The sequence below is a fragment of the Platalea leucorodia genome (genome assembly GCF_965183815.1).
Source record: "Platalea leucorodia genome assembly, chromosome: 5".
Taxonomy (NCBI): Eukaryota; Metazoa; Chordata; class Aves; order Pelecaniformes; family Threskiornithidae; genus Platalea; species Platalea leucorodia.
Genome location: NC_138827.1, coordinates 72536190 through 72558160, shown reverse-complemented (window position 1 = coordinate 72558160; position 21971 = coordinate 72536190). Strand labels below are relative to the sequence as shown.

Genomic DNA, 21971 nt, shown 5'->3' with positions numbered 1-21971 from the left:
TGAGAAGGCCAAATTCCCTCTCATTCCTTATTTCTGCATTTTATCACAGCTGGAAGAGAGAAGATGGGATTATCTGAAATGAGCTGCAAATTACTTGAAACTGTGCTATAGAAATACTATTCGCTCCAATTCAATTAGTCCTCCTGGACCTTTAAATCAGTGTTTACACTGAGTCGAGGGAGGGATGAATTAGGCTAACAAAAGGAGAAAGGGCACAGCATAACCTCTTGAGATTTAGGATGTTATTTCCCTTCTGGTGCTGTAAGGTAGGAAGTAGGTAAAAGCAACATACATCCTTATAAATAGCACCGCTTCCAAAAACAGCACAAGTTACTAGCTACTTACAGTCACTAGCTACTTCCAGAGAAAGCTATCCCGAAGGTAACCTTTTCACAATGTATAATAAAAATATAAGAAATAATGCCAAGGTCAGCCTTCCCACTAATAACTACACAGATAATACAATGTGTAATTTTAAATGCAGCAGATCGTAACTCCACAGGTTTCCCAGGCCCTGAAGTTGTATGAAATATCTCACCTACTTGTATTAAACATCCCACTTGTTTCTTTTTCTTTTCTTTCCTTTTTTTTTTTTTTTTTTTTTTTAAATAATGCATGTACAAGGAATTGTGCTGTCTGAATGGAAGCACAGGTAACGTGCTGTGTAAGGAGCAGCACAGCCAACTTGGATTTTGTAGAACAAAACTCTACAAACCCCAAATATGTCAAGTTTTCTAACACTAGCAGTGTTGATGTTTTATTAGACATGCTAACTGCAGTGCACAAAAGAGACTGCAGTTAAACAACCTGCCTTTACAAGCATTAAACTATTTGGCTGTAATATCTCAGTGATCCCCTGACAACCGCTGTGTCTATAGTAAATATTATTCCTCTTCCACCAATGGGCAAATTAAGCCACATATTCAGTGATTCCCTAGGAGGCACATGAATGCTTGGTACAGCGACCAGCACCTCCCACCAGGAGGACCTGGTGCCCAGTGTGCTTTGTAGTCTTACTTCCTTCCTTTAAACCCCTGCTGAAGTGATGGGCTCCTCATCCACCTGCCCTGCTGTCTCGGGAACCAGAGGGCGATTACTAAGTACTACACCCATGCCTGTGCACACTCGTACCCTGTATGGGGCAACCCTCCTGAGGCTGCAACATTAGGAGTACAGCAACAAAAAAATGCCAGAATTGAGGTCCCCTGCGTGACTCTGCAATACATGCGCACTATGACGACAAAGTATTACTGTGCAGCTCTGGGGCTGCATGGTCTGAATGCAGCCTTTGAGGAGAGAGGAGCAAAGCAAACCTTTCTCTCTCCTTGCCAATACAATGTACCTGCTGAGTGCTGATTGCAGGAAAAGGAGCGTTGCCCAGCATCGCTGGCTGACAGGTAGGTGTCGGTTCACTCTGCATGCCTGACACAGGCACAGAGGTCATTTAAAACATTGACTCACATTGCCAACCATAGCAAAGCTACAAGAAGCTGAAATGCAGTCTTATAATGGGAAGGGTCAGGTAATCATAATAATTCAGCTTGCTACCAGCCAATATTCTAGTACATGTACTAACATACTCACAGTCCCCCAATTTTACTGGGCAGACTAGACAATCCTATTAAATAAGCCAGAGTGACAAGATGCAAAGCACAACAGGGTTTTAGCTTTAAATGTCATACAAGGATGGATGCTAACATTTCCAGACCTTTCTTTTCTAGAGGTTGCAAACTTACAGTTCAAAATTCAATTTACCAGAAGTCAGCCTCCCTTGAAGCCTTCTGGCACAGGGAGTTCATTTCCTGCTGTGTTTGTCTGGCATTTCGCGCAGGCTGGAAGCCACCTGAACCAAACTGCAATACTTACTGGTTTTTGCGTGCAAACAGGGAAAACAGTTGGCCTAAGTAAAAGGACGAAAGGATGTTCACAAGATTGCCTCTTTTCCCTTCACACAAACGCATGAAAAACACAAACATGAAAACAGTAGGGAGACAGGGGAAAAAAGTGAACCTGGGGACCGAACTGCTGCTTTGGTTATGACAGAAGAAACATGCCTAACTGCCAAGTCCTTCCAAAGAGCTTTTACGGCAGTCAAGGGGATTTTTCTTTTCCTACCCATGGGCTTTCAGGTGTTAAGTGCATTGTTGTTTTTCAAGATCCTGGGTATGGGAAGACACAACTCTACAGATTTCTACCACTTCTGTTTTTTCATGACCTGTCTTGTCAAAAGCAGACAAGAACCTCTCCATTTGCAAAACTTACTTAATTGATGCAACAGTTTACTTTACAGCTGCTGCTGAGATGTCTAGGAGTCCATGAAACAGAAAAGAGAAACATGCCCAATTACACTCTATCATCATAAACGCTTATGTCCTAGAGTACCTATTGGTGCTTGCTTTGCCAGATAGTACAGAGCCCAGAAACCCCTACAGAGGCAGGGAAAAGGTGGCAGTAGGAAGAAGCGCAGGTTTTCAAACTCTTCATTCACTTTTCCTTCCACTTGGTGGACTAACAGGCACATTTCAAACTGGGTGAAACACAGAAGCTTTTGAAGACTGAAGCCCTGTTTCAGTTCTGACCGTCAAATGTGGTATGTGCTTATTCCCTGCAGGACCTCTCTGGGGTATGCTATGAGCCTGGCCAGGAGCAAGTCACTCACCACAGAAGCTCCACTTCCAGGCATTGCTGTGCTACCTACGAGGGGCAGTGCTGTGCATTTAGGAGAAGCTCTGTTGTTTAGCTTCATTTTGGGATGTTGCTGCACAGCTTTGTGTGGGCACAGTGGCCAATTATGGGAGGTGAAATGCTGACAAGTTAAGTGATCTTCCTTTAAAAATGAGCCCAAAGAAAATTATTACTACCAAGATCATGTCAAGGAAGTGGGACAAGATATCTGTCTTTGCCAAATCAGCACATTTAATCAATACACTACTAAGGAATCATGCAGTTTCATTATAACTATTAAGTGCAGCAGCCAGCACTAAGTTGCCTTTTAGACCACACAGAAGAAATAAATGTCAGACCTTATCTCTGAACGGAGAAAGGAGATGAGGATCTAAAAGTGCAGGAAATATGTGCTCTACCTCAGAAAAGTAATGCCTAGTTCCCATGGAGGTATAGCAGTGACAGAAATAAAAGCACACGTAGGCAGAATTGAACAGAAAGGGGAAAAACCCAAAGATTTCACAAAGGCAACAAGAACTACTTATTATTTTAATGCTATACACGGATGGGACAGAGCTGAGGAGATCCAACCAGTGATCTCAGCTCAGCTGTCACACTGCCATTGTGGCACATGATGTCCTCTTCACCTTCCCTCCATGCCTTAGTTTCTGCTCTAACAGTTGGGGATGCCGTCGTGTTTTCCTATCTAAGGAATGGTGTTCCTTTATTAAATCCACCCCTCCGAGCGCTTTGGCACAGAGACTGGTAAAGTATCTGCACAGAATTTGCTTGTGCTTCCAAGCCACCTCACAGCTGTTCTGCCTGTCTACAAAAAGTGCAAATTGATAACTTCTCACTGTTATACTGCAATTACAGTAGATTAAGTTTTCCATGAATGCTTAAGCTTAAAAGTGCCATTTCCTTTCTGCCTCAGCTGCCTATACCAAGACCACAGGAAACAGAGGACAGAGCATAATTTTACCCTGCAGGTTTAGAAAACAAACCAGTTTATTTTCTTGTAATATTCATAGAATCATAGAATGCTTTGGGATGGAAGGGACCTTTAAAGGTCACCTAGTCCATCCTGCCTGCAATGGGCAGGGACATCTACAACTCAATCAGGTTGCTCAGAGCCCCATCCAGCCTGGCCTTGAATGTTTCCAAGGATGGGGCATCTACCACCTCTCTGGGCAACCCGTTCCACTGTTTCACCACCCTCATTGTAAAAAATTTCTTCCTTATATCCAGTCTGAATCTACCCTCTTTTAGTTTAAAACCATTACCCCTTGTCATATCGCTATTGGCCCTGCTAAAAAGTCTGTCCCCATCTTTCTTATAAGCCCCCTTTAAGTACTGCAAGGCTGCAATAAGGCCTCCCCGTAGCCTTCTCTTCTCCAGGCTGAACAGCCCCAGCTCTTTCAGCCTTTCCTCATAAGAGAAGTGCTAATTGATACAAGGTCTTTGCCCTACCACCCAGTTGCCCCATATCAGGGCTACCTATACTACCGTGGGCTAGCAAGTTTAGTCCTTGGTAAAAGCATCCAAAGAAAGAACTCTTAAATATTTATTCCTAGCTTCTAGGAAAGGGAGGGGTTTTTGTCTCCACATGTAGGAGCTTTGTAACTCTGAAGAATCTTACATTTCATGGCACAAGACTATCATTTTCCTGATAGAAGGCTCTGGCTACCTTTTAATAATCTCCCCGTCTGACAAATTTTCTTCTTCAAGAGAGCTGCTTTTTCTCTAATAGGGCATTTACTGGTTATTTTTTTCCTTTTCAAATAGCCCATAATAATAATATTCGCAGACACAAAACATCAAACAGCCTCTCCTAACAGTGGCTGCTAGGTCTGAAGCTCTAGCATGGTCTGGATCCCTTAGCAGTTTGTTATTGTTTCAGCATATGATCCCCGAGATGGCAAAACAACACTGCTACCGTGTTTGCTGGCATAATGCTTTGAGGCATGTAATCAGTTGCCCCTATCCAGCAACCAGCCACCGAGACAGCAGCAAATAGCAGATGACTTAAGTTTTAGAAAAGCTGCTCGTGTGGCAAGTGAACAACTGTAGAATTTTCTCGTTATGCAACTTTCGGCTGTCTGGTCTAAACAAGTGCTATAACAATGTCCTTGTAGTGTCCTTGAAACGTTTGCGCCAAGAGAGGACATACTGGGCCTTGCAAACACCATATTTGGGTATGCCAGTTTCCTGTGGATATTTCCACAATTTAGCATCCACCACCAGGCAGTGCCAATCCATAGTCCTTAGTGCTCATGAAACAGGTACTCCTCAAGGGCTCAATAACTGCAAAGATTAGGGCTAAAAGAGAGGTTTCAGTGTTCTGTCCCTCCCTGTCTCTTGAACAACCAGATAAGCAATGATGGAAAAGATGCCACCAAGAAAGAGCAGCATGGCTGCTCCTGTAGTGAAATGCCTCAGGCCTGGCTAAGGAAACTGTGATGAAAACTTCTGTCTTGTTGAGAGACCACGGCTCATTCTGGCAAGAGGGACAAAGACGACAGTATTAGCAGTCAATGCCTGTAACCTTCAACCTGTTGCAATGTCTGGGTTTCTATCGAAAGAGCAACTCCGTTCACGTGCTAGCAAGCCAACCTGCAGGGAGATTACCTTGTATTTGGAAGTGTCCCAGTTATGAACCAGCCGTGCAGGGATGAGGAAGCTGTCATCCACGTGGCAGGTGCTGCAGTAATACCATCCACTGTAGCTGCACACCTTGGCTTTCCCATTGGACAAGCCTATGGAGCGCTGACAGCCTGGAGAAGAGAAAGGGGAAAAGTCTGGGTTTGTACACCGTGCCAGAGGTACGTACTCAGGATGCGGTAAGAAAAGTAATTATTCCCCCATATGAGACCTTTTTAAAATTTTATTTTTTTTACCAATGAGCCATTTCTCATTCCCTAAAAACAGAGAAATAAATATCAGTATTCTTGGACTAGCGCTGAACAAGCATACACTAACTTGGGCATCTATGACAGAGTTCAGAGAGCAGTCAAAGGATACTTAGCACTTCTCAAGAAACAAAGGCAGAAGACCAACTTCGAGACACTGGGCATTTAAAAGCCATGGCCATCTGGAAACCATGACCTGAAGCCTAGACAGAAAACACCAGACCACAGAAGTACTGTGCAGTCACTCCAGACAGCTCCCATTTTCCCCACAACAGAATGGGCCAGCACTGGCTGCCTGGAAGAGCTCAAGCCAGCTCCTGCTGACAGCCAGAAGGGGTGCTGACTTGGCAGGTAGGATTCAGCCACAGAATTAGCACAGCCAAGGCGAACCACAGTCAGACCATGAATAATAACTGTGAGCAGCAGTCACATTGAGAACGAGTAGTCCTTGACTAACAGTAGTGACACAGCTCAGTTTCCTGCACGTTTTTTTTTTTTTTCCTTACGATTGGATTACCCTGTGTCTTACAAGGTCTGAGGTCTGCCGAATCCTTTTTTCACAGCTGGATCCCTTGCCTCTTCCCATGCCCTCTTGTGTGGAGTCCCTGGGGTAAAACAATGTAGTCACAAGCTGCAGCTTTAGTTGGAAAGAACTAATGCAGAGCTCTCCTTCACCTGACCACCTGTTTTCACAAAACACATAGAAACTCCATGTATTTGACACCTCTATCTTTCTCTCAACTGTGGCTAAAATGAGCCAACAGGTTCAAATAATATTAGAGTGGAGGGTTGAAGACACACAGCACAGTCATATTAAACAACCTGCTCAGGAAGTGAGGCTAAAAATGTTTGGATAAGATATAATGAGATGTCTGTGGTTGTTATTAACACCTCTTTGACGCAGCACACATGACAGTATTTCTGCTTTTCCTTCAAATGCTAGTGTCCCCATATGACATTTACAGCTACAGACACAATTAGCACCAGAGCCGCACTCTGGCATGTGCTGTATGCTCAGATGGTCTCTGCTGGAGCTAGTTAGTAATGCTGATTAGCAGAATCCTTGTACATCGCTTTTACAGCAAAAGTATTGGTTAAACAGGGTTTTTCAGGCAGAAGTCAAGTGACTGTCTGCTTTTGTCAGTATAACCAACTTTGTTTAGTGTAATTATGTATTTTCTCCCACTGAAGAAGTCTTTTTTCCCCAGCAGAAGTTATCCTGATTTGAGGAGAGATCGCAGCTCAGCTACTCTAGGAATAAATCGAACTCCTCCTTCTCCCTATTAGCTGATGCTACCATGTCCCCTCTGCTCTAATCAAAATAATTAGAATATCCTGACCAACACAATTAGTTCACTTCCTTCTCTTCCACACTCCAGAGCCATTTGGCCACTGATTCTCTGCAATGCACACTATCAAGTGAATCAGTGTGAGACACATCCTGTCTCCATCTCCTTCTCCCTCCCTTCCCTTTTTTTTGAAGGGAGGATATGCACTTTCTTGAAAAAGGTAAGTATATGAAGAGGTCAGCTGATGAAAGAGATACTTATGTCAATGTCTCCTCCTTTACCATTCATAAGATCATAAGCATAAATATGTACCTCAAGTGGAATAACTCAACATACATAATGCAAAAATGTGACCTCATCTTAGCTAATAATCAAACAGAAAACCCAAACATTATGACTGTAAACTATTATCATTGTAGAAATAATTTTTGTATGGTAAACATTAGCAGAACGTTTTGCAAAGCAATATTTTTAGGGCAGAAAGACTGCAGCTATGCCTTTTATAAGGGTAAAGTCAATTCAAGTAATTCAGCAGCATGTTATAAAAATACGACCTATGACTGTGGCTTGGGATCAGAACTTAGGAGCCACCAACTTCATATTTCCCTCAGTGCAAAGCATGCATTTTCCCATCTTTCCTTTCCTGTTCTTTCCTTTCTTTAAAAAAGCTGTTTCCTGACTAGTCAGAAGAATTTCCATGCAGTCCTGCTCCACTATGCTGTGATGGCTGAAGTCAGCAGGCATGCCTAGTAGTAAGCTCAGTATCAGTGCTTTGTAGTACATATAGAACTACTCTTTCAATTTTTAAAATGCATTCATACATAAAGGTGAAGGTTTTGAACAGCTGACAAGACATGAAATACCAGTCCTGTTTGTCTGACATGCAATTCATCTGACTAGTAGCCCTGGAAGATGCTTGCAGAAGGTACTCACACTGTTGCTATGGATCCCATGTTTTTAAAAGCACAACAGAGGTAAATTTTGCTCCTCTGTAAAGGAAACAGACAAGCATGCCCACTCCTCTCCTCATGGAGCAAGATGAAGGAATCTATGAAAGAGAACATTCCCGTTTCCCAAGCTACATGGGAACAAGCCCTCAGAGGGGACGTTTGTGTCAGCAATACCTCAGTACAGCACATTCTTCTGTGCCAGCCTTGCTAAAAGCAGCGAAGGGTCTGAATCTTTCTCGTCACTAGTTGCCTCTGAATTTCCTATCACTGAAAAGCACTGAAGCATCTGTCTTCATACCTCAACTGGCTCCAACGCTAGCATTCATTACATACAGCCATCACCTCACATTGGGTGAAACAGAGACTGCTAAATGACATGTAGTATTTTCTAGCTCAATGTGTTTGGAGCGGCTGATGAAGTACTAGTGGTAAAGCTGTGTCTGAATGAGACTGAAGTCTCCTAACTCAATGCCACTGAAACCTTTATAAACATTCCCTACTAGCCCACACTTACTTGTCTGGGGGATGAGGATGGGAAAGGACACACGGATTTCATCTAACTGCCACTGTGCACTCCCTGCCACTCCACAGGCTGCTAGCTTGTCTTAGTGCCCTAGCTCCTATCCGTTAGACTGAAGGCAAGAATAAGCTAAACTCCAATTTGAATTGCCATCATCCTAAACTAAAATGTTTGCAGTTGAGAAGTCACTGTTTTAAGGCCTAATTTCTCGCAGCCTCCTAGAGCCAGAAACTCATTCCAGTCCACAGAGAGAGTTTCCTCAGGAGAGGAACGACAAAGCACAGAAGTGCTGGGGCAGCTTCCCTCCTCCTGCCTATGTCCAGTCCATAAGAACTGAAGGTCTCCAGGGTGAGGAGGGTCTCAGCAAGCAATTTTGGATGCCCTTCCCTTCGGGAAGGGTGGTTTTATAAAGAGGAGAAAGTATAAGAAGTCCCTACCCAAGCAGCATGCATTGCTTTCTATCCTATTCCAGCCCTTCTCTGAGCCCACATTTGTTTCCTTGTTCCTCAGAAACACATTTTTTTACACAGAGTATTTCTCACTCCTCTTCATATTCTCAAGTAAATTGTATTCTGGAAAGCTACATAACCATTATAAGGCTGGGGTATTCCAGATGAGAATGTAGCACTGGCACCTACCTTACATTTTCCCTTTCCTTACAAGCTTTGCTGTTTGAAAATCACCATCCTTTCCATTCCTATCTGCTGTGATTCATAATGATGGCTATTTCTACAATCCTTTCAAATCAAGTTATCAAAGCACTGATTTTCTTTGATGTTATGCAGTTCAAAGTAATGTAGTGTGACAAACATATTTCTGTGGCATAGACCACTTATGCTACTTTGTTTTTTTAAGATGGAAAAAAATAGAGCAAGAAAGAGTGAGAGAGAAAGAAGAGGAGGAATGAATAGCTTGTGGCTTAATGCCCTTGGAAATCCTGCACCTGGACATTCAGGTACATAAACTTGCCGTCATGTTTACCAGAAGCAAAGGTGGTACTGATTCCTAGCTTTAGACTCTTGAGCACCCCTCCCAGCAAGACAGTCAGATGTAGCTGACCACCTCAGAGATCGATAACACAACTCAACAAACAGTTTGGGGTGGGGGAAGGGACCGTTTCATGTTTGCAGAGAAAACACTTACTTGCCTATAGCTAGAGAAAGCACCTTCCACAGGATGGGGGAAAGAAGCAGAACAACTTTCACCAAGCCTCTCTCACCTATTCCTAATGCTCTCACAGAATACTATCCATATAACATCTGTACAAAGGTCTGGCAAACCCTGAGCGTAGAGCAAGGAGAATACTGCGATATTTACTATTACCCCAAATCATCCCTACCTAAAGGATGTTATAGTGCAAGCTACAGAGGGAAAAAGTGTAGCTGTAGGTACACTGTTAGCAAAGTGAGGGAAGGAGTAATCCCAAACCTTTCATCACAGAAAATATAACAAAACAGCCTTGGAATCAAGCAAAGAAAAGAGGGGTTAGAAAAAATAGCAGCAAGAAAGTGCTGCTGGGCACAGATGAACCTCTCCGAACAACATGTCTGTGAGCAGAGCAGGAGTATCAACATCAAGAGGCCCATCTCCAACCGCTAAGACTTGGGGAGGAAAGTATGGGAAGATGAGGTTAAAAAGTTGTAACAAGGCTCTCTTCTTGACTTAAGGTGGTGGTGACGACAGTACGGAGGAAGAATTCAAGAGACTTGAATATAATTCCTCTTCTGCAAAGTATGGAAAACACCACTTCTGCCACTTTCAGGGTGTTGCATAGTCTTACAGTCAAGGAAGACGCACACAACTATTCTTTTTATCCAGATACCTTTTTCTTTCATCTTTTAGCAAGAAAAGATTGGAGTATTTCCACAGTGAAACAGAGAAAATGGAAGACCAAACTAGAATTAAGTACACAACTGTTTTCCTTATTCAATAAAGTTCCTTGCTCAGTATCAGGAAAAAGCAACTCCCTCATGATTGTGTACCATAATTAAATCTGTGACAGATTAGCTTAGAAGCTAATTCATTTAGAAACAACATACAATATGAAGAAAAGAAAATGACCCACCGACTTCAAAAGGCTTTCAGCTTGATAAAGCCATAAAACAGACTAAGAAGAAGAAGCACACCAACAAATGTTCAGAGGGTTAGATCAGACATACAGCGTTGCTCTAGCTGCTCAGCCCAACCAGAAAGAGAAGGTGAGAATTACTGCAGTTGCTGGCCTTATGTTTCTGTGCATCGATTCCAATTCACTCCACCATGGGAAAACTCAAACTCACAAGGAAGACACACCAGCAATCCAGCTCAGTTCTCCCTCATGCCCACCCAGGTTTGAATTTGCATTACAGTCTGTCCTTTTCCCAGCATTACTTTTTTCCCCAAAGCAATTCTCTTTCTAAAGAAATAATCAAAACTCATAAACCTCCAAGCAAAGTCTGACACTTTACTCACCTTGCCTATTTTTTGTGAGCTTCTTACGGACTTAAAAAAACAAACAAACAAACAAACAACAAAACCTTAACAGATTAAAGGCAGAAAATCTCCCCTGTTGAAGCCATGTGGGTTTGACCCTATCCAGTTATAATTATCTAAGCAATGTATAAATCCCACATTATTTATCTCAGCAACGTACAAATCCCGCTCTAATTATAATCTAGATCAGCTTCTCCAGAAATAAGTAAGGACTCACTAGTCGCCAACTCCCAGACTCAATTTTTTTTTAAATAGACTCCAAAGGATGGACCAACCATTCTGAGTCAATGGAAACCTTACTATTAGCTGGAGCTCAGAACTAAGCCCTAAATTAACAGCCTTCCCATCTTCATTAGTGCCATTTGAAGATACAATGCATAGCCCTGTCTTTCCTGTCTCGCACAATCCAGCTCAGCTAATTTAGCCTACCCAGTCTAGGCTTGCTGGCTACAGGCGCTAGCCTGGGCTGAGGACACAGGCCACTCCAGAGAGTGACCCATCCCATCCTACTAGTGATGTCTCACAGGCACACTGCCACACAGCATCTCTCCAAGGCAGATGAGATGAACCATCCTCTAGGCAGCTAGGCTCTCTTCCAGTCAGCGAAGTCTGGATTAGCATAGACATCCAATATTTAGACTGCTAGGGGTAGGTGAAGTAAACAACACCCTTTACAACAGTCATGCTGGACATGCAGAGCGGTGAACCTCTCCAAGAAGATGAAGAACCAAGAAAAACCAAAATCACTGGTGGAAACAAGCCAGATGATAGCACACATAGGTGCGTACACAACATTCTGCGTGTTTGTATTATCCTTTGTAGAAGATAGCACGCTGCAGGTTACACAGCTAAATTCTGCCTTCCCAATAAAACTAATAATAGTTAAGCCTGCACATGTAACACTGAAAAAACATAAATGTCAAAGTGTAAGCTCACACTTTGCATATATAAGTCAAGAAAAAGTTTCATCAGTAGATCAGGACCAAAAAATACTAGCTGTGTGTCAAATGGCTGCAACAAAACTTTTTGAAACTAGCTTTTTATTTGCTTGGATTTCCCCACTTGAATTTCACCAGGTTCTTTTACCTTTAGTGTCAAAAGCTGAGAAGGGCCAAGATACCATTCTTCCCAGAGAACTTGCTCCAAGGGAATTACAAACAGCTATGAAGACACACTTCACATACAGTTATAGTTTGTGAATCCTTTAACGCATGGCCAGCTTACGTTCTCCTAGTGCATCCTTTCAACTCCTTTCTCCTTGTTCCCAGGACAACAGCGCTGAGGAAGAATACCATACACCTCAAGCTAATTTGCTATTCTTTCCTCCATGTCCTTATAGGATTATTCTCTGCAATATCTGGCGCTTTGCTGAGACTCTGAAGTGCTGCCTGACAGAAGGGAATGGGAGCTCCTGTTGAATGACTTATTGGCAGGATTCAGTAATTCACCAGCTCTTTAGTCAGGGATGGGAACTGAACACACTCTCTGGGCCAGCTCTTAAGTCTGCCAGCTAGGAGTAAGTAGATAATTTGAGCATAATTAATAATGGTATTCCCATTCCTACAGTTGATTACACTCAAGCTTGGTTTTATATACTGAGAAGGTAGACAAGAGAACAGAGCAAAGAGCAGGCCAGCCATTTGTGTGATCAGAGCAAACACTGGTGCCAGCGTCCTCAGCTGTGGCCACGTCATTTAGCAAAAAGAGCCTCTACTTAACTTAGTTTTCACTTCTGCTCCACAGTTAGTTTGAAGACGACTTACCCCTGCACCACTCACTCATTTACTTACACTGAAGGCTACCTACTTTGCTAAGCTCCATTTATTTGATACAGCAGCTATTAACATACCTAGAAATAACCAGCTCTGTTTCTGTTTGAATACACAGCTGGTTTATCTCCTTTTAACATGAGAAACAACTGTACAGTAAGTGTGGTTATATATTTTTTTGCCAATACTATTTGGCTGAATTTCTTCTTGGTCGCACATCACTAGCACAGCACTCCCTTGGGCAGATGCACTATTCAGATTTACACAGCACAGGTATGTATCAGAGTCTATTGACGTTGCAGAAGGCCAGACTCAGAACCTGAAATCTTCCTACCAGTTAGCCTGTGGTTTGCTCTGTAATTTCTTTTACATTCCCCCCAATCTGATCCACATGTAAGAGTTTTGCCAATAATACACTGCTTTGGCATGTGACAGAACGGGCGGGGAGCCCTGCCAACACACACACACAAATGCCCTAGTTTTGCTGTAGTGGACCTAAAGCAGCCATTTTTCTTCTGTATTTGTCCCTCAAGGCTGCACACCCACGTGGATGCTCTGATGCTGAGCAAACGCACAGTGCACATAGCAGGTTTTTTTTCCAGAGCAGCATTAAGAGGCACTCCCTATGATGCCAGCTTCTGTGAAACCTCTAAGATTCCCACATCTTTGGTACCTCTTCTCCTCTGTCAAATTTTGTTAAAACAGTCAAGTAGATTCAAATCTTACGGGGGAGGGGTAAAACTGTGAGCAAACAGCATTATCACATAAGCTTTGTTTTCTTAGGAAACTAAATTAACAGTCATGTCCCAACCCAGTTCAGGGGCCTGGTATAAACTGCAACTGCAGAAAAAGTGTTGTGCAGATATACCCTGCCTGTGCCTTTTTGTGAAGGCAAGGCCTTTATTAGCAAAAGCTGGCTTGACTGATTTAAAAAATGCTAGCCCAACAAATAAAGCTGTCTCTTGTAACGCAATTCATGGGGAACCTCTGGGTTCTCCAGAGAAGAATTGGTGGTGGTGGAAGGGGGTGTTGGAGTTTTCGGGTCTGAAAACACTTGCTTTTATCCAGATGCAGCTTCTTCTATCCCAACAAAGGTGAGACTTGGACATTTAGACTCCCTGTTTTTGGCATTCTCTTCTTTGAACTTTATGCCAAAAGCTTCATCAAGACTGGCTTCACACAATAAATGGACCAAAAAAACCCCCAAGCAACCAAGAGCAATGGAACTAATACCTAGCACCTACAAGACAGGAAGAAACAAGGCATAGTCAAGGACAAAGACAGAGTCTATGCTCAGAATAGAGACATGTTCACACACAGCAGAACTGAGCTCGTAACAGTAAAAGAAATAAACACAAATATTTTATTTGTGATGGGAAAAAAAAAGAAAAAAAAAGAACATATTGAAAACCTGCAGAGTTGTTCACAGAGGCAGATTAGAGTGAGGGGGTCACCTACCCCATACAGGCAGCACAGGCGCCCTTTAAACCTGCCAGGAGGAATATGTAGATGTATCAGCCAAGACATTTGTATCGGCTGTTCCGCCTGCAGGACTGAGGCAAAGACCACAGTAAAACACCAGCTGAGGATTGCAAAGCGCACACCAGGGTGCAGGACAGGCACTGAACTGGCTAAGTACTCAGCTAAACTGCCCTTCTGGGCAGCAGCAGGCCAACTCCAAACCAAATCCTATGAAGGGGAAAATCCCACCCTGGGAAGGTGCCAGACAGATCCCAGAAAGGTGAAGGACCTAACTTCTACCAGCTTAGACAAAGCTAACAGTTTTCACTGCCATTTCCCCTAGTCAAGCCATCTTAAAACTGGATTGAAGAGGTCACTCATCTTACTGCTGAAGAGTAAATGGCTTCTGTGATCATAATTGATCACTGATAACAGGTTTAATCAACTCAAGCAAGTAAAAGAGATACCATGCGGTATCTTCTGATCTTTCCCCAAACAAGAGCTGTCACGTGTCAAAGCACTGTGGACCGGCAACCTTGTGTTTTGAAACATGTAGGTCCACTGTAACTTAAGTACTCCTTGGTACATAAATTCAAGTCTCCCTTGTCTGGAAACGTTCCCCCCACGCCTCCCAACAAGTCAGTGGCCTTGTTTAGACATGGTGTATTTTCCAAATACTAATTTAGCCATGGACAACCGTTTTTTGCTCAGCTGGCTTTGGCTAACAAAGAATAGCAGTTTAGAAATATCACTGTTAGCAGTGGAAGTTTTAGTTGTGAATCAATAGAAAGAGGGCCTGAAAGTCACATACAAGACTGGAAGACTGTGGTCTAAAGTCAAGATACTTACACAATAAAACCTTTACAGTGCAAAACACATTCTCAGGGGATTTTACCAAGTCTCAAATACAGGGAAGGCAAAAAGCTGCTGAAGTCTTGGAACAAAGAGATCAATTGAAATGAAACCAAGCACAAAATATATACAGCACTTAGAAAGCACAATCCTAAAAGCCCTGGACAGGTGAGAACAATTGTTATTTGGGACTAAAAATGTGACAAGAGTGCTGACAACTTTCCAGAGGACCTTCTGGTATTTTATTATTGTGCTACGTTTGCTAAGATTTGTCACCTAGTATTTTTATTTCACTGACATGCTACAAATAGGTGCTGGGTGGGATGACAGCTCAGAAAGTATTTGTTAAATTCAAGGAAGGAGCACCCATGCTTTTCAACTATCTGGATTTGAGAAGTTTCAACTATGTGGCTTTTTGAGAAGTTGAACAAAGTCAACATTGTGCCTGACTAATTCTTTTTTCCTTTTTTTTTTTTTTTTTTAAATCACACTTGCTCGCTTGCAAGCTATTAGGAAAATACTTTCTTTTCATGAAGGGGGGGGGGGGGGGGGGGGGAGGAGGGAACTTTACTTATACCGCCGTAGGGGCTGACTTCAGACCAGTGCGGTGAGCTAGAGCAGAGGCTGCAGGAGCTGGGTGTGTTTCACTGGACTGTCCCCCATCTACACACAGGATCACAGCACTAGAGGCAGAATGACTCCTTGAAAGCCAACAGCTTTCCACCTGCTGCTCAATTTGACAAGGCTGCAAGCTCAGGAAATAGCCCATTTACTAACCTTGGCTTCTCTGCACCTAGTGCTCAGCTCAGCCAGCCAAGTCAGTGGAGCCCTAATAGCAGTATTTATCCTTTTGGCAAGTGAGGAGACATGCAGAAAGCAGGGAGGAAAAGACAGAAGGCACCCCAGAAGAGGAGCAAGGAAAGCCACACAGACAAACAAAAGGGTGTAGAGCACATTTTGCAGAAGGCAGAAACTCCCACATCCATTAGGACTTGCTGTCTAAGCAACAAGAGATCCTGGCAGACACAACTGACTTCACTGTAAAAGTGTTTGTTTTAATGAAGGACAGGGAGAAAAAAAAAAAATAAAAGGTGAAAAGGAAGACAGACCTCAAAAGAACAGGAGCTATGCAAAAACAGGAGGCAAGGGCAGAGGCTGTTTGGCTTCCCTAGCTATGGAAATGTGAAGGCACATGCCAAGGGAATAGCAATAGTGAAGGGCAGCTGGGGACACTTGCTCCTTACAGACCTCCAGGAGACTTCCTCCAGGAGAAATGTCTACCTTTCCCCAGGAGTCCATAGATGGCCCAACAGAGAGAGAGAGGACAGCCACTGGAGTACTCAGAACCAGCTACCGCTGTCTGCAAGATGCTGCACTTGCCAAACACATGTTTTGATGAAAGTCACCTCATCCCAAATTTGTAACATGAACAGTTTGGGGGATTTCTCTTGAATCCAGGTGAAATAAATACATAAAAAATAATAACACCACCCCCCCCCAACAGATCATCCTAACATCTCTCTCACTTCCTGCATATTAAAGAAAAACAAAACAAAACCGAAATTTACCAGCTTGGACTCGCAACCAACTTTCACTTCATATCCCTTTGAAGACAAGGGCTGGGTCCCTCCAAAGTCTCACCTGAGTAGATCGACACTCACAAATGCCACTCTTGCTCAGAGCCCCAAACACTTCCCACGGGAACATTGCTGTACCCCAGTAACAGGGCAAGATCATGCCTGCAGTTATATGAACATGCAAAGGACAGAGGAGGCTGCCATTCCAGTGCCAGCAGTTTCTAGTTAACCCCACGTTCCAAAATGTATTTATGTTCCAAGCAAAAAATATAAACAATGGCAGCAAAGGTAAAAGGGTTTATGAAAACATGCCTCTCCACTGTTAATCAGTGGCCTATTAGTTCATTTTTGGAAATTATGAGAAATAATGTCCCACTCTCCACAGTAAGACAAAGAGTCAGAAACGTGGGGGAAAGCTTTTGTATCTGCTGATCAAGCAAAAGAAAACTTTTTTCCAAGCTGCCCTTCTGACTCCAGTGTATCAACAGTTTGTCCCCCCTGCCCCATGACTACATCTGACACCCCCACCCTGGCTTATATCACGAGTTGAAAAGTGCTAGTCAGACTCCAAGATAAACTTGTCAATAGCGAGGCGCAGACATTCACATTCTTCCCTACCTGCTTGTGAGTGTCAGCTGTTTGTCTGGGAGCAGTCCCTTGAAAAGCTTTTACTGAGGGAGAAAAGGAGAGGGGGATGCAGAGGGCATTTCAAACAGAAAAAAAATCGGGGAGGGGAACCCCACAAAGACTGCAAAGAGAAAATAAAAAAAAATAAAACCCCTGTCCCCAACAACCTTCTTTATCAGAGGTTCATTGTCAATCAATTAGCCAAGGCAGCAGGGGTCCGTAGGAAGGGGGGTAGCTCGAGAGACAATGGTCTGCCCTGTTGTATTACTATTTAATCACTTTTCCTAAATAAATAAAGCAGCCCTGAGGTGCTGTCATGTCAAGGGAATTTATAACAAAAAAACCCTTCATTTTTCATTGGTCATTACTTTTCCTTCCCTCCCACCCCTGCAGGACTAGAGAGGGTTATTACTGTAGCCTTAAGTTCCATCTTTGTGTTGCTTGCCTTTGATTCCCACTCGGACCTTGCCACTTTCTGGCACTAATTTGTCAGGCCGAACAAAGGAGGGATTTGTACCTCCTGTAAGGTCTCAATTAGGAAAGGCTTCTGCTGTATTATGTGCCATTGGGACAGGACACAAAGACGGTAATTACAGGAATTTGCACTAAATGGCTGAAGAATTCACAGCAAAACTTTTCTTCCTCCCCCCTCCTCATCCTTTTCCAAGCTTACCCCTCCCAGCAGCCCTGGGGAAAACCGCTCTCAATGCCTGCAAGCTGTAATTACCAACAGCAGGCCCCTTAGGTTAAACAGCAGCCCATGCCAGGGAACAGCGCAAACTGCCTGCAGGGAGCAAGGTGCAAGGAGAGAGTCTCAGCTGGCTGCTGTGCCTCCGAAGTCCCCACAGCACAAACTTTTCTGAGCCAGACAAGTTTCCCCAGTTTCTCCCAGTTATAATTACAATGATTCATTTCTTTGCACCGTGGTAACAGCTAGAAGTTCCAGCCAACTCTCGAAGACCGGCTCTAAGGGTCTCAGGCAGACAGCAAAGGGTCCGCTCCTAGAGTAAGGGCTGTGCATCCCCATCCTCAGGTACAGGGAATCCCAGTGGCTGGCTTCTCACAGACTCTCCACAACTCACATTTCTCTGCACAAGAGTGTTTGTTCAGTTCTGCAGACTAAGAGGAGAGCACAGGAGCACTGGGAACGCCTCACGTGTATCAGGAAAAGATTCCACGCAACCCTGACATGGTCAGAGCACCTTATTTCTGTGGGGAATACATGAGTGAATGCAGATGAATTGTCCCATGTTTGGGAGAGGAAGTCCACCCCTTCCCAGAGAAAAGTCTGCTCCCATGCTACATAATGCAAGACTAAAACCTGTTTCACATTGGAGACGTGCATTTTGTTGCCATCCCAGGGCCTGATCCTATTTTTGAGGAGGTCATTGAAAATGCTCACTTGAAACTCTCCTGGACCTCAGTCACAGGATGAAGCAAAATTACAAAATTTTCCTCTATTGAGCTTTGAATTAAAAGAAATTAGGAGAAAGGAATAAAGTTTTAATGTCGTCTGAGACATTATCTTAACCTGAAGCTGTTAATTCTGCTGTTGTCTTGAGTTTCACAAGGCTGTCTGCTGGGTAACACACTGGGCTGAACCCATCTTGGGGATACTTACTTGACCCATTCCCAGAGTCTCCCTGAAGTTTTCACTCTCACAACTACCCTTAAAATTAAGACATGACCATTGTCCAATAGTGTTCAGGTAATCAGAGTTATCATAGGACCCAGGTACCTTCAGTTTCAGCAGTAGTTTGGCACATAATTACTCCCAGAAAAAATTGACATGAAGTCACCCGAAGAGTCTGTGGCCCAGAACAGAACTGAACTCAGGCAGAAGCCCCAATATTGTGACCAAATCATTACCTGCAGTGAGGCCAACCTTCACGATGCTCCAGCTACCAGGTGGGTGCCATGCACTGTGGAGATGTGAGCAGGAACACCACCTGCAGGTGACTACCAGAGAGGGACAAAGGCAGCTGCGCCCACAGCCAGTCCTGAGGGCAACCCAGTACTTCAGGGGCTCAGGTCTCCCCTGGAAGGGATTCAGGCCACCCAGCAGGTCCTGGGCCCACACAGACACCCCCAGAGCCACGTGTGGTTCCAGAGCAACAGGACACCTCCACATTAGACAGCTCCCCCACCCCGGAGCAGAGTGGGGAGCAGGCAGGACCATTACAACTCCCATAACAAAAGAGGAAAACCCTCCAGAAAAGCTGTTTCTGATACAGCTGACAATTTCTATATGAGCCTAACTAAAGTCAGCCACAGAATACAATTTAGGCACAAATTTGCCAAATTTGCTCCGCAAAGGTGCCCTTGCTAAAGTAAATGGACAATGAACTGCATTCACACAGGTCCTCTATTTTCACTTCATTCCCAAACTGGATAAAGTCATGCTCTTGCCTAGGACTAGAGTCAGCAGTCAAATGAACTGAGATTCACAATTAGATGCAGAGGCTTAAGGTCATGTTTTCACCCCTGCCTCAGGGGAAGAACTGAGTAGATGAGCTCATGCCTGAACCTCAGCACTAGAACACACGTTGCCAAATGACGGTGTTTCATGGAAGCATATATGCTTTGAGAAGTCTCCCCAGAAGGCCCAGAGCTGAAACTGAGCTGCAAAAATGACTTGGAGGAGACCCAGTAATAAAAGCAAACAAAAGTGCTCGAAGTTGGAAAGTTGCATCGTATCCAGAATTCAAATCGCTTTGATTCTAGACCACCTTTCCGCTGTCCTGAACCAAGAAAACAGCTCAGTCACCCTGTAAGGCAGCCCTGGCCCATGTAGTGTTGTACGTGCAGGATGTAGTGTTTCAGCACTGCTCATCAAATGCAGGTGAATCCCTGAATATCCCATAGGCTTTTCTCCACATTTTACAGAGAGCAAAGAAAGGCTAACACACCAAAGCATCTACAGCCATAGCGAGAGGCAGGGAATGGCTGTATACTGCTAAAACACATACATGTTCTTCCAAGTGATTTCCTGCAGAAGAGGAGTAGGTGCAGATGCTGCAGTCTGGTGGCTTACCTGCACACTTGAAGCTCTGAACTGTGAGCCCTCTCTCTAGAGACAGCGTGGTCAGGATGCTCAGGAAGCTGGTGGTCACAGATTGGCGCTTGCTCTTTCTAAGATCATTTCCAAAGGGCCGATCTCCAGGTTTGCTCCTAAGCGTGACCTGCGGGTTCTGAGTTAAACTTCTAGTAGCATTGGCTGCTGCTCTCAGTGCCTCCATCCACTCCTGGGCTCTCTGACGGGTCTCTGCACGCAGGCGGAGGACATCTTGAGGAAAAATGACCTGAAAGCAAGAGTCACAGCCATCCTGAGTATCTGTTTGGACCGACAGACACACATCGACATTGTAGCTCAGCAGAGGATCTTCATCAAGCCTACCCGGTTGGAATGCCATGAGATAAGACCTGTTCAAGACAAAAGTAAATGCCTTCCAGTTATTCTGGACAGTTAACCTATAGAGAGTCCCTGACTTGAGAATATTTTGGTATTCTTTAGAGCTTTCAGTCAAATTCATGGATAGGAAGAGCTCCATAGGCTTCTCTAACAATCCATTGGTTTGAGAAAGGTCACTCTTATTGTCAGGCTTTGGCACATTCTCCAGTTTCTCCTGCTGTCTCGTAAAAGCAGGCACAGAAGCACGCACCGCTTCCCAGAGTTTCTGTCCCCAGTCCAAAGCCTCCCATGAGGACTCTGCCTTCAGCTGTAGCTGCGAGTTGTCTGACAGGACAGCGTCCACCACCTTGGTTTCAATGCAACCAGTAACAGTGACCCTTTGAAAACACATGAGTGGATACACGGTGGGAAGAGTCTGGTTGCCGCTGCTGTCCAAGCAATACAGGTACAGTTTGTATGGGGAGAGCTCAGCGTAACACGTTTGCCAGTAGCTGTCATTGTCTCTTCTAATTTCTAAGTATCCCTTCTTCAGAATATTTGGGAACGTTGGCTTGTGTTCTGGAGGAAACAAAATGAGAACGTTACCATTAATTCTTTTTAAATAATTGTTTCAAATTGCTATGTCATTCTGGCTTATCTCTCCTACCCATATATGATATATCTGGAGGATAGGATCACAGAAATAGCCTTCACACAATAGGTTATAATTAGCAAACACAAGCACTGAATCTACATTTGAACCAAGGAGAATACAGCACTTTTTTATCCAGAGGTACCAAAACACTTCACAAAAAAGGGACAGGGGAACAGAGGGACAGAGAAGCAAAGCAATTTTCCTGAGATTATCCAGGAGAGTAGTGACAGAGCAACAAAACACTGCAAGTCTCCCAGAACCTAGTCCAGAATAGTACAATATTATCAAGTGATCTACTGCCAAGTAAAATAGATTTCAACAGTGAGAAACAAATACAAACTAAAACACCTTCCCCTCATGCCCCCCGCTTTCCCAGGCTCAACTTCATGCTTTCACACACCTCTACCTCCCGCTGTCCCAAGGAGCACAGGGGGAAGGGGAATGGGGGGTCATGATCAGTTCCTCTCTGCTGCTCCTCCCTCCTCACACTTTTCTCCTGCTCCAGTGTGGGTCCTCCCCAGGGGCTGCAGTCCTTCAGGATAAACCTGCTCCTGAGTGAGAGGTCCGTGGTCACAGTTCCTTCAGGAAATCTCCATCTTCTTCGGCATGGGGTCCCACATGGGCTGCAGGGAGATACCTGCTCCACCATGGTCTCCCCAGGGCCTGCAGGGGAATCCCTGCCCTGGCGCCTGCAGCACCTTCTCCTCCTCTGACCCTGGGCTGCTCCTCACGCTTTCTTCCTCACTCCTCACCCCACCGTCCAGTGCTTTGCCCTTTCGGACATGCACCCTGCCAGAGAGGCCCCACCTGTGGCTGACGGGCGCAGCTGTGCCCC

At 44.2% G+C, this 21971-nt stretch overlaps 1 protein-coding gene across 7 annotated transcripts in view; it reads right to left on the bottom strand.

Annotated features, from left to right (window-relative positions):
- PLEKHM3 (pleckstrin homology domain containing M3) overlaps positions 1–21971 on the bottom strand; it is an 88661-nt gene that overhangs the window by 44400 nt on the left and 22290 nt on the right. For all 7 annotated transcript variants that reach the window (XM_082312321.1, XM_082312326.1, XM_082312323.1 and 4 more), the window contains 2 exons: positions 20125–21060; positions 5293–5438 (listed from right to left, as the gene is read on the bottom strand). In XM_082312321.1, the coding sequence (XP_082168447.1) occupies positions 5293–5438; positions 20125–21060 (1082 nt within the window). The remainder of the gene's footprint in view (positions 1–5292; positions 5439–20124; positions 21061–21971) is intronic.